At 31.0% G+C, this 13,186-nt stretch overlaps 1 protein-coding gene across 1 annotated transcript in view; it reads right to left on the bottom strand.

The window, feature by feature from the left end:
- LOC130896700 (uncharacterized) overlaps positions 1 to 8,795 on the bottom strand; it is a 95,631-nt gene extending 86,836 nt beyond the window's left edge. The window contains exon 1 of the mRNA XM_057804963.1: positions 8,590 to 8,795. Coding sequence (XP_057660946.1) covers positions 8,590 to 8,647 — 58 coding nt within the window. The 5' untranslated portion in view covers positions 8,648 to 8,795. The remainder of the gene's footprint in view (positions 1 to 8,589) is intronic.
- Positions 8,796 to 13,186: the final 4,391 nt, after the last annotated feature.

Raw genomic sequence — 13,186 nt, 5'->3', positions numbered from 1 at the left:
AATTCATCATGTTCAAATGCGATACGTGCCTTCATCTGTAATTGCTATACTTGTTTTGCTATAGCTACATTGCAGAAAACTGAGAGAAACTTTTAGACCTCGTTACCTGGAATGTACATTCCACAACTAGCACCATATGAAGATTGACAATAATCAATGTATATCTAAATCAGGTAAATTTTGTAAAAACGCGTTAAAAAGTAAATACTTATAGGAATTTTATACTATCTGGTTTCAATAAATATAAAGAAAATAATGAATATCATCTAAAATCATATTTTTCTACTTAATTAATCATAAATTATAGTTTCCTAAAACTTGACAGAGTACCAGTGTAGTATCGTAGATCTAGTAGATGTTAGTTACTTTTTAGCATAAATATAATATCATATTGTTTTTAGAATATAATCTTCACAAAACTCATAAATAAAAATGAATAACTAAATGATAATGTATATAAACGATTTCGTTTTCTAGAAAAATGATGGCATACAGACGGAGCAAAAATTATAATTCTACACATGTCATGGGCGGCACTTCACTTTGTGAGACTGAAGATTTGCTTCCTATGTGCAGAGGAAAAAATTCACTGTATTTGCTTGATACAAGCAAATGAGGCACCTAGTACAAACACAAGAATTGCAATTTCTTCCACTTGTCGGTTTTTAATCACACATCAAAAGACTAAATAATTACATCGATCATGCATGAGCATGGTCCTTGTAGCTCCATTCACCGCCATTAACTAAATTTCTACATAAGTAAACACAATGTTTTGTAGTTTGAATACTTTACTGAATGTATTAGATGAATACACTGCATTAAGAATTTTTATAATATTTTCGATCTAATTAATATAAGCACCAAATAATTGTCGGCGATATAGATGCCTTGATATTTCATTGTGTTCATAAAATAACGTACCTTGTTAATATTTCATTTTCTGTTGGGTTAACAAATGTTGAATAAAGGTTTTTGCTATTAGTGTAATAAAAGTAGCTTTGTGTCAAAATAACATATTCTATTAATAGTACATCCAATATGTAGTTTCTCGTAATCTATTGAATTACATATACAACTTTCAAAATTACATAATACTAGATATAACAGTTCCAAAGTCGTTTGAAATGAAAATTGTTAAAAAAATTTTTATGGTACTTTCAAAATTACACTATGTTTACAAATAGGAAACAATAACAATTCTTATAATAGCAGGTTACAGTGATCGTAAAAGATGAGGGATATTTATTGAATAATACGTATCCAAATTTGACCCAAATAACCGTAACTGCGCTGGGAAAGTGGTGAAATTTGTTGAGAACTACAAATCGCCCCAAAATTAGCTGATTAACTGTAGCTATTGATGAACGTTAGCTTTGTAGAAAACCTTTTATATCCATTTTAAACACTGTATAATGTCATAAATTAGTATAGAATCTGTCCGAAACATTATAGAGAAGAATAAGTAACATAGAATAATTATATAAGATCATTGCCACAAAAAGAATTTTGCGGAACCATAATGCAAAAGTTATATGCATTATGCAAATCCTTAAATTACAAGATTTTTTCTTTTGAAGCTACGTTTATGGTATATAGTACAATTGATCACCAATATTTTAGATATTGAAGTAATACTAATTCTGTGCTCTCCTCTAAACAATTTGGTTTTTCTATAAAATCAAAGGACTTCTGAAATTATACAAATTATTTTTGGGAAACCTAAACGTCCCATTTTATTATTAAATAAAATACAAACCTTAATATAATTATTTTAAATCAAGTTAACAATATTCAGAGTATTTGGTTTCTTATCAGTAAATTTTTTACATATCTACATAGAAGAGAACTGTAATTTACCTGATTGTTTTTGATGTCTGGCAACACCGGAACAAGTAATGTTTCGATCGTCATATTTCGTATTGAGATAAGAGTTTTATTAAGTTTTTTCTGGGCGTTTGAAGCGATAGAGTACCAGTTAATGAAAATATCGTAAAAGCATGAGATGAGAATTATCTTACTTATTGGAACACCGCAGAAACAGCAAAGGCCAATACTCGTCATCTAAGTTATATTAATTTAGGGATATAAAACGTACAAAGAAATGAATTTCGAATGGGTGTCACCAAATAGATGAGGTACTGACACTTATGTCATTATGGAAAGATCATAAAGCAACAACTGTTGAAGCAACCTTTGCTCTACTCTACTCTACTGAGTTCTTAATATCAATTATATCATTTAACGATGTGTTAAAAGACACACTACCACTAGCCAGCTTTCGCAACCCCATCGCATGTTACTAACCGTACGTCTAAAGTTGTATCTAAAATTATATTCAAAGTTAAAAAAAACATAACCTTTCCTGATACCAAGTAAAAAAGTAAATGAAATGGATATTGAAATGATCTGAGCTAATAACGAATCATAATCCTATTATACCTGCTTCTTGATAACTGGCTAATATTTTTTCTTAATTTTAAAGAATAATAATAATGGACATGTATAGCAAATATGGATCCAAACACGTATTGTACTTCAACATACTAAATTTGTTACATATTTAGTTCCATATTCATTTGGAAATGGCGCTTTATCTATCCATCCACTTTCTATACCGGATATATTTGGTAATTATATGAGCTGTTATTGGAAAAAATTTCTGGAACGAATATCGTGAATCTCATCTAATCACCAATATTCCTAAATTGAATATGAAATTTTGATTTAATGTTTTTTTATTGATATTTATATATACCACTGCACCAACACTTACAATTACACTGTATGACAAGCACGATAACTAAATTATTCCAGCTCCAACCAAAATCCTCAAGCTCATGGTAGGAGATAAGATTCGAATACGCAAAATATATATAGTCGAATAATAGGTGATGAATGATGATTATCCATTAATGCTAGACAGAATCGCCTCAGAATGATATTGGTATAAGTGATGCATCATTTGCTTTGAATGCATAAAGAGAGTTCCAGGACTTGATGCAAAAAATTCGGAAGAAATACGGTTTCCATGTAGTGTATTTGACGTAAGAGATAATTCTACACTACTATATCAACAGTCCAATCAATAAATAATTACAATTTATGAGAATTTTCTACAGAATTTCTATTTATGGCGAACAGTTTTCTTGGCACATAAAACGGTCTAAAAATCTACATGTCTCCTAAACCATGAATTTTATCGAGGTAGGCAATCTTTTTGTTGAAAAATCAATTGAACAAATCATTTTTGCTACGTTTAGACAGTATAGGTTGTCCCTGTAAAAGTTATGGATTGTTAACAATTGAGCATGAACCGCCTCTGGCCTTCATTAGTTCTGATTTCGCAAATTTAAAGCCCTATAACTCAGAAACAAAGATCCTTTGACAAGATTTTTTTATGTTACAGCATTATTTTCCCTTCAAATACTCACTCTCGAATTTTTTACATCAAGTCATATAAAAATAAAAGGAGGAGAAGAAAAGTGCATATCAACTTTAAAATCAAACCTAGAGAAAAAATTAAGTAAAGAGGCATTAAGGTAATATTTCCGCGAGACGGAGGTTCGTAAAATGACAAATAAACTCCAATCTTAATGAAACGCAAACAAAGTTATATAAAAAAGAAAAATGTCCTATTGTTTCCATGGATGGTAGGTACAACCATTTTTCTAATACACATTGGAAGGATTTAGCTTTCGTACCCAATTCATTCGTCAGGTGGAAGTCAAGCTGTTGCATTGGCGATTATCACAATGATAATTAAACAAAAATATGGGAAATCTATATCCAATTTACCAACCGCAAATGGAGTTGCTGTAGATATTGCGCTCTATCACAACAAATTAAAAGAGACAATACGAAACAAGAGAAATTATTATGAAAGAATTATTAAGATCCCGAATTTTTTTCTAATTGACGAAGTATACAGACCTAAATTATAGGCTCTCATAAAAGTATAACAACCTACGTAAGGGAATTATGGAATTAATGATCTTTTTACCTTAAGAGCCACAGCATATTAAGATTGCCTCCTTACCATCCCGATTTGAATATATTTGAATTTGTATAGGCGGCAATGAAAAAATATATTGGCAAAAAAATGTTATGTTTCCTTTTCAAAATGGGATATAGCTAATTGTGATGAAAAATGGACCGTGAAAATAAATAAAGACACTTGTAGCAGCAAAAGTTATGTTGAATATTCTGATTTATCATGTATTAAAGAACTGGCCGACAAAAACAAATCATGGGCAAGTAAAAATTCAACTAATTAAATCAATAAAATTTGTAAAGTTTAGTTTTGTCATCTTCATTGAATGAAACTTTGTAATATTTTTCAGTAGACAGTTTTGTCCAATATACTTTTCGATTTTTATAATTCTTTCCATGTTCCTCTTTATTTCTCTCAAATTTACAATTATTTTCTCTACTTTAAATACCGTAATTTGAGAACATAGGGCTTATTTTGATTTCGATATTTTTGTAAAGAACTGCACTTTTGATCAAAAAGGTATTAATTTTTTGTTTTATAAACGTGAAAAACTTCGAAAAAAAAAAACAACTGATTTGTTGAAATAAAAGATTATGAAATTGATATTAAAATTTAGTATAGGAACAAAATCTAGTTGTCGAATAGTGCCACATGAATTGACTGAGATTCAAGCGAAACGTTGGGTAGAGGTGTGTAAATACAATACAATACTTGCCCTACTGAAAGATGATCGTATGCATTGTCACCTGCGATGAGAAAATGATTTATCTAAACAACACGAACATGGAAAATCAGTAGCTGGACAAGGGACTCATAGCAAATAGAGGCAAGTCTTGTTTTGTGTCTGTGAAGATTTAATGTACTTCGAAATCATTCTAGATAGTCGACCTATCAATGCAGAGGTATATAGTGAACCGAACTGCACATATTTCCATTTTAGACTAATAATTCTTCTATGCCCGGAAAAAATTGACCCGAAAGAGGAAGCGAGATTAATAAGGATTTGTGATGCAGTTGAAACTGAAATAGAAGATAACAATGATGAAAACGAAGCCGGCAGTTTTAGTGATGAAGATCCATATGATGGATCAAAGACTTAGATTATTCTCTGACAAATGATGATAGATATGATTCGTCTGATGAGTCTAGCTTCAATCTAACTCCACCAACTGTCGTAAATTAAACTGATGCAAATGTATGAAGTTTTGTTGGAGAAATTTCCCAGGTTTCCTCGCAATAATAGAATGCTAGACCATATACCGTTACACGGAATAAGATCATAGAATTTGGTGATATTGAATTCTTACCACATCCAGTATTAAGTGCAGAACTTGCACCGTTTGTTTGCAATTTATTCAGATCCACGATGAAATTTTTGCGACTAATTTGAATCCCAAAGACAAAATTCGGTGCGACTATTTCTGCATATAATCCTAAATAATGGTTCCAAAGAGTTTGCTGAACGTTGGTTTAAAACGATGGAGTAAGATGGACTTTACTTCGATAATTAATGGACAAAGTGAACATTCGAAACTGATATTATTTATGCGAAACTCGCTATACTTATCTAACTACCCATCCCATCATTTTACTGGATAACATTCACTACTTCAACTATCATCAAAATAATCTCTAGAGTTTTTAAGGAACAGTCCATGAAATTAGTTTCCGGTTTGTTTAAATTATGCCGTCGGAAAACGGATGCATCGGATGCTTTAAAGTAGTCTTTGTATATTTTTCTAAAATCACAACGTAAAAGTAACGTAACAGGTAGGTATTGTTTATTGTTATATATCTTATGTAATGCCGCCAAACTGTACACATATTTGGATTCTTGAATATATATACCTGACTAAAACGATGTAGCTGACATGAATTTCAATTAAACTCCGTTATTTTTTACGTATTGAGTTGAATAGAAATTTGCGATAAATAAACCGACGAATTACTACTAAATTTTTTGAAAGATGATACAATGACAACAATATTGCTGAGAATGATCAAATTACAGTTCGTTAATTCAAAATGTAAAATGTAATATCAGAAAATGTATCGAATCATAGTATGTGCTCTTTAAAGTTTATAAATTGAAAAGCAAACGAAATCAATAAAAAATACCTCCGGCAACGAAAAGTAATGATGCTTGCCTCGTTCTCATCCTGCAAAACAATATTTGCCAGTCATGTGATATAAATTAATTCGTCAACGTTTACCTTCGTTCGCCATATACTAAACGCTACAACTTTCTCGCGAAACTAATTATGTCTTTTATAAAACACCAATCGACACGAGCTTTTCTTTGAGCGATCGTCAAATTATGCGGTACCCAAACCGAACATATCTTTTTGAAGTGTTTATGAAATATTTCATGTATACAAGTGAAAGTATGCCTCAATATCTCGCTATGGCACATGATGATCTTGCAATATCAGTTTACACAAGGTATCGATGTTTTTTGACCAACATGAATTTTTCAAGTATCTGTAAACAACTCAAATAGCACTCGCATGGAAACACGCTCTGAGTACATTTTCACCTCAGTATTGCCGTATGTCAAAAGTTGTGTATCAACCTTAGTATATCTAACCAAATAAAATTAAATGATGACGTATAATGAAAAGAAAAAAAACGGAGCTTGTTACAAAATTCACACAATGGATGTGGGAAGAAATGAATAAATACAAAAGTCAAAAAAACGAAATCGAGGAAAACAAGCCAAAACCAAAAAAAAACTTTAAGATCGGAAATAATTGTAAACTGCGACCCAAAGGATCTATTGTGTCCCATTTTCTTGTTGTGAGACTGAAGAATCCAGTGTTTATAGCTGATCCATTAATCCCACTTCTTTTGAAAAGTCTAGAACGTGCGATGGCTTTAATTGCCAGAGATCTTCGTCTTCTATTTCAAGCGCTGCGGGAATACCGCGACGAGAACCATATGTTATCTTTTCAAAGCATCATGCTGATGGAACATATTAATGGAATTATCGGATATCGGTTGGACACGAATAAACCAGCAAGTTAGTCGAAATTAGTTAAGTAGAACCGGACGTTTTTTCATTAGAAAATTCGCACACTCCACTACATCTTATTTGAGTGCTTATAGAAAAACCTGTAATATCAAATCCACTCAGAATGCACTGAAAATTGTGATGATTGTTTTGATTGCGCTCCTCGAATGGGCTCTTTATATAAAATGTATTTTTTACAATTTTTTATGTAAATACACCCTCTACCGTTGCAATTTCCAATTTCTATCATCTTCAAGTTGAAAATTGAATTTTGAAACTTATGAATTTAAAATTTTTAACAAGAATTAATACGATTCAAAACCACCTACAATCTTAATTAATTAATTCGCAGACGATGAACACATAAGTATTCGAAATCTCGGAAAATATATTAAAGTTAGTCCACTTTGGTGTTTCATTGTCACGTTCCCAATAAAAAACTGCTTATATAATATATATATATATATATATATATATATATATATATATATATATATATATATATATATATATATATATATATATATATTAGTTAAGATTCGGCGGTTTTAAATTGTGTAGTTTCTTGTGAAAATATAAAATTCATGGATTTCAAAATTCAATATTCAAATTGAACCTTTTCATATGTTTATGTTTCTAAATCGTCTTGATTTTAGGTCTGTTCTGTTTGAAAATAGTTTCTTTTCGACCTGTTAAATCACTTACATCATGAATGATAATTCTCGAAAATATTAGTTAGTACACCTCAGTATTTAATTCTGCCACAATCTCCACCATTTTTGTGCCGTAATTAGAAAATGTCATTCTTTTTTTTTTCTATACCATGTAATACAAAACAACAAAAAATTATAGGTACAATAAATTTTAAAGAGCTACGTTCACAGATTGACAACTATTCTATATTCATCCGACACTTTGCACACAATGTTTGAAATCTATGGCTTCTTCAAGTGCTTTAATCGTTAACCGGAGAACAAAATATGTCTTTTTCACAAAGTCTGTTATAGGTTATCTAAACTTTTTCATTGAATAATGCTTAATATCTTCTGGGTGAGAAAATATCGGAAATTTCAAATAAGATACAAAATTAATTGAACACAATGGCATTAGGTATGACAAAATGTAGTAAATATATCTATACATTTATATACTTGAAAGTATCTTCAGTGTTTTCGTGATTTGATACGACTTCTTAATGATTAGTTAAAAGACTTTTAAGTGCTATTATCAAATTGCTAATACAATGACTCATTATTTTTTTGATTGTTTATTCTGAGAAAATAATAATTGTGATGAACCTTATTTATTCAAGGTTTTATCATATTACAATGAAAAAACTTACTTCAAGGGTCTTTATTAGAAAATTATCGTATAATTACTTCAAGCTCTGTCAATAGTTACATACTCAGTTAATTTTGTTTGTATAACCTTCAAATAAATTGATTACCTCACCTCATCACGTTATAAAACTCCATTTGATATATTATATCGCTGTATCTTTCAATTGTTTATCGATGTGCCAGTGAAACTAACCTCATATCCTCAATAAAACACTCGAGACATAAATAATCAAAAAATAACTTACCTTTTGCTGCAACTACTGCAACGGCAGCGGCGATAATTACAAAACACTTAAACATCATTTTATTCGAAAACAAAAGCACAAAAACAACAGCCTTGTAAGAAAGTGAAATCAACGTATAACTAAGTCACAATTTTAATTGTCATATCTTTCTAAGCGGTGTACAACGAACACTCTTTCTCAGCAACGAGCGAAACCAACTGAGTGACTTCAATGATTGCATAGGCGAGATGAGGTTTTCCCTCTCTGTCATGATATCAGGCCCGGCTTAATAACCGATCCCAATTATAAGTAAATTGACGAAATTTATCTTCGCTATAAGAAGGAATATTGAATCTATATAAGCTACTAGGAAGAAATTACCTATTTCGTTTTAAAATGAAAAGCAAAATGAGTTCCAAAATTTGTTAGTAACTACAACTACATGAGTATGGAGCCAGTACGATGAAACTGTGTTTTTGTTTATTTTATTAAATAAAACTGAAAATCTTCATATAATATAACGCTATTCAAAAATCCTGTTCTCTTATTGATTTGAGACGACTATATATAAATTAGAGGAATTTGGAAATTGAATATTGAGGGTTCTAAAGATTGCTATTGGCTATAGTGGACTAATATTTATCAAAACAGAAGCTGTGCTTTTGACACATAAGAGGAGAATTGGGCAAATATAGTTCAAATTAAAAGGCCCGACTCTTACGCCTACTAAAGTATTGAAGTATCTAGACGTTTGGCTAGACACTCAGCTACGCGTTGAAATTTAAATCTTTAAAATTCACAAACCTCTATTAAGACCAAATTTTTAGCAAACAACCCTATATCATCGTGTTCACAATAAAACAATGCTTATACTGATTGACATTTTTTCTATTATCACATCAAGTGGAAGTTACTGGTATCGACATTTACCTAATAGTTCGTCTAGGTAAATAAGAGTGAACCCTATATCTGCATATTCTACATGTTTCATACTTTAAATGCAGTATAACATATTCTTATTATCTAGTTGCTGAAAAATTCAATGAAACATAATTTTTTTAAATAATTGAAAATATTCTGTTCTGGACTCTTCTAGACAACCCATTTTTAATATATTTTCTAATTTACGAAATTTAATATAAAATAAGTCTCTTTCTATAATTAGCTCAGTGAAGATCGATTTGGATCTTCTACTAAACGATTTTTACATGGTCAGTTGTTTCAGTCTATAATTCATTAAATATTTATGAATTACAGAGGTGGAAGTCTCAGTAGACCTGGCTGAATGAAACTCGTGATTCTAAAACACGCGAGACGATAAACTCTGTTCAGTTGAGCTCTAGTTTTTATGTTTTCCGTATAGGGCCACGGTGTAGTGGAACAAGAGAGATTCAGCTATCGAAGTTTATATCCAGTGAAGAATATACGGCCCAAAGCATACAGTTATCAGTCTTTACTTTCGTATTCACTTAATCATACCTGAGCAGTTTTTAATCAAGAATGACCCATAGATACTTCACTGGTCCAGAATTCGTACTTGCCATTCTATAGAACTATGTTGTCTTATCCATCTATCACGATATTCTCTATCCACATACAGCCTTACTGAGACGTATTTGTGTGACAGAGCGTCATACCGTTGGAATTTGTTTTCGAACTTACCGAATTTATCTAGATTTTCATCCAAAATTTCAAGAATTTATGATTCTATTGCACTTATTCTATAGATAATCGTATTTGTAAAATCGAGAAAATAATATTACATTTTTAATCAATACTGCTCGTAACTAATTTTTACATTCAACATTTCTACGTGTCCACACTTTTCTAGAATTACTTGTCTCATACAAGCATTTTATTTCCAGTTTACTTGTATGCTTAGTCCGTATCTGGCTGTCTGTATCTTTTTGTCTTGTTTTGAGGTTTCATACCTGTGTCACATATGGACATACAGGAGGTAGGACGAGGTGGACGGCGTTTGGTGTCTGGAAGTGGAATTGGCAAAGAGACAAAAATAAAACTACGTCTCTCTAGTTTAATAACAGTCTACAAGACGTTATAATTGGATATACCTAAGTAAAGGTACTACTAGTACAAAATTCATTAACGATTAATGAAAGTAATTAATGAAAGTATAACTACTTATAAATAAACAAAAGTTTATGTTGCGTTGCCACAAATACTCAAACTGGACACAATTTAACAGTAATGTGAAGACTGATATATCTGAAAAAATGTTCTGTGGATAATATTTTATTAGTAATTTTGACTGGAAAGTTTGAGAAAAAATTTATGTCATTTTAATCAAATATTTATAAATAGGTACAAATGAAAAAAAAGAATTGCTGGAAAAATATAAGCAATGGTAATAGTAATTGAAGAAAAAATACTGGAATAGCAGTGACCGAAGAAAAACTTAAAGATACTTTTTGTTTAGAAAGCAAAACATTGAAAGAATTGTGAAAAAGGATATGATAGATTTCATAATCAAAAATGAGTAAATTTGTAGACCAATGCAAGTAGCAATATATAGAGTCGAGTCTATTACAATGAAGTATGTTATAGGTAATCAAAATAGCTTAAAACTATTCTCTCAGAGAAGCTTGCATCCATACAAATACGTTAGTTTTTGTTTCACCGAGAAAAACCAATTATTAGATATAAATTATGGTGTATCTTTCCAAGAAGAAATTAAAATCTTCAAGCACCGTAGTCTAACAATTGACTAGAGCAATCTCTATGGTGATGTGGACTTGTTTTCCCTCGGGCGTATTTAAAATAAGGCTTACGGATATCTACAAAGAACATGCTATCTTTATCTCACCTAAGGAAATTCTCTTCCAAAATTACGTAGAACTATACAGAAACATCGTCTATTGTGAATGATCTAAGAAATAAGGCTTCTTCGTCGATAACAATCTCTACTTCACCTGATAACCTTAATAATCACTTGTGAATGTAGCCAAAAATTTAATGAATTCTATAAATCCTTATCATGATCCTTTTCCATATCTCCCTGTTGGGAATTTACACAGTTTCCTCTTTTTGGCCGTAGTTTTAGCCGAGCTTCGCAGTACCTTTAATGACATCAGAGATAAATTCCCATCTGTTTTGATGGACTTACATTAAACATGTTTTTTTTTGGAGCCCTACTCTGTCTCACTACTCTGATAAAAATTTTATTTAAAAATGGCACTTTTCCTAATTGCATAAAGATGACGATAATTATACCTCTGCATAAAAGAGTAGATAAAGATCAAGCATCAAACTATCCCTCAATTGTACTTCTTCCCACGTTATCTAAGATTATAGAAAGATTGTTCAAAAAAAGGCTTTTATCATTTATTCCTAAATATAAAATACTTAATACCATCACTATGAAATTTTTAAGAAACAGATGCGCGAATAATGATATATTCTTCTTCCTAAATAATATTTACTCCAGCCTAAACATCCATTGCAACAACTTTTTATGATTTTTCGACGGTTTCCGATATAGTTATTCATAATATTTTAATCAACAAATCGTTACAAATACTACGGTTTCAGGGGAACACATCTCGTATTGTTTAAATCTCACTCTACCAACAAAAGTCAGTTTGTAGAGGTTGATAGAACGATGTCTTCTTGCAAGCTAATAGAATGTGGAGTGCCCCAAAGTACTAGATTCTATTTTGTTTCTTCTGTTTTCAACAACATTGCCTATCTACATATGAGTGGTAAAATGTGTAAAATATGCTGAGGATATTAGTTTCTCTTGAAGCAGCCCTGATCTAATCACCACTAAATCATGGTACGATTCTAATTCTCTGTGTTTCAAACACATTTCTAAAACTGAAGTTTTATCATATAAAAATACAATACAGCCTTTTGTACTAAATAACACCACCATTAATATCCTTGTAGTTGTAGACAATTCTTTGGAATGGGCGTTAATTGCCGCTTTATCTAAAAAATTAAGTCCTGCTTGATTTGCGCTAAGATCAGTTTCCAATGAATAAAACTTATCCATCGCTATAACAGTTAATTATGCCTTTATTGAGTCACATTACCGATATGCCCGTCCCTTCTGGGGTACGTGTCATACGACTCAATTTGAGCGAATCTTCAAGCTACAAATACAGCTGTTAGATATTTACTCTATACTCTAGACTAAGCATCAGGGCTCACTGCCAGGACTTCTTTAATGATTCAAAGTAATGACTCCTTTCTTTCTTATTCATCTTTGAATCTGTTTGCCTAATTCGTAAGCACGCTTCTCCAATTTTATAAAGATTATTGCGCAGATATCCACTTAGAAACGCGGAACACGACCTTTATCTACCTACCTCAAGTTCAGATTTTAATAAGATAGCAAAACTTTACAGTGCAACAAATGCAAAATCATTGAAATCAAATCTATAACATCTTTTCCCGCATTTCGCAATAATTTAAAGGCATATTTACTGGAAAGTGCCATTTACTCTATAAACGACCTTTATTGTAATACTAATATTTTGAATACTAATTTTTTAGAATTTGCCTCCTCGTTTGGGTAATGTGCATTCAACAAACATTTACAATTTCAAAGGGAAATATACATTGAATAATTCACAATGACAATGTTGTTTTGGTAAAT

The sequence above is a fragment of the Diorhabda carinulata genome, chromosome 7 (genome assembly GCF_026250575.1).
Source record: "Diorhabda carinulata isolate Delta chromosome 7, icDioCari1.1, whole genome shotgun sequence".
In the NCBI taxonomy this organism is placed as follows: domain Eukaryota; kingdom Metazoa; phylum Arthropoda; class Insecta; order Coleoptera; family Chrysomelidae; genus Diorhabda; species Diorhabda carinulata.
The sequence above is the reverse complement of the archived record's forward strand: the minus strand, read 5'-3'. Positions and strand labels throughout refer to the sequence as shown.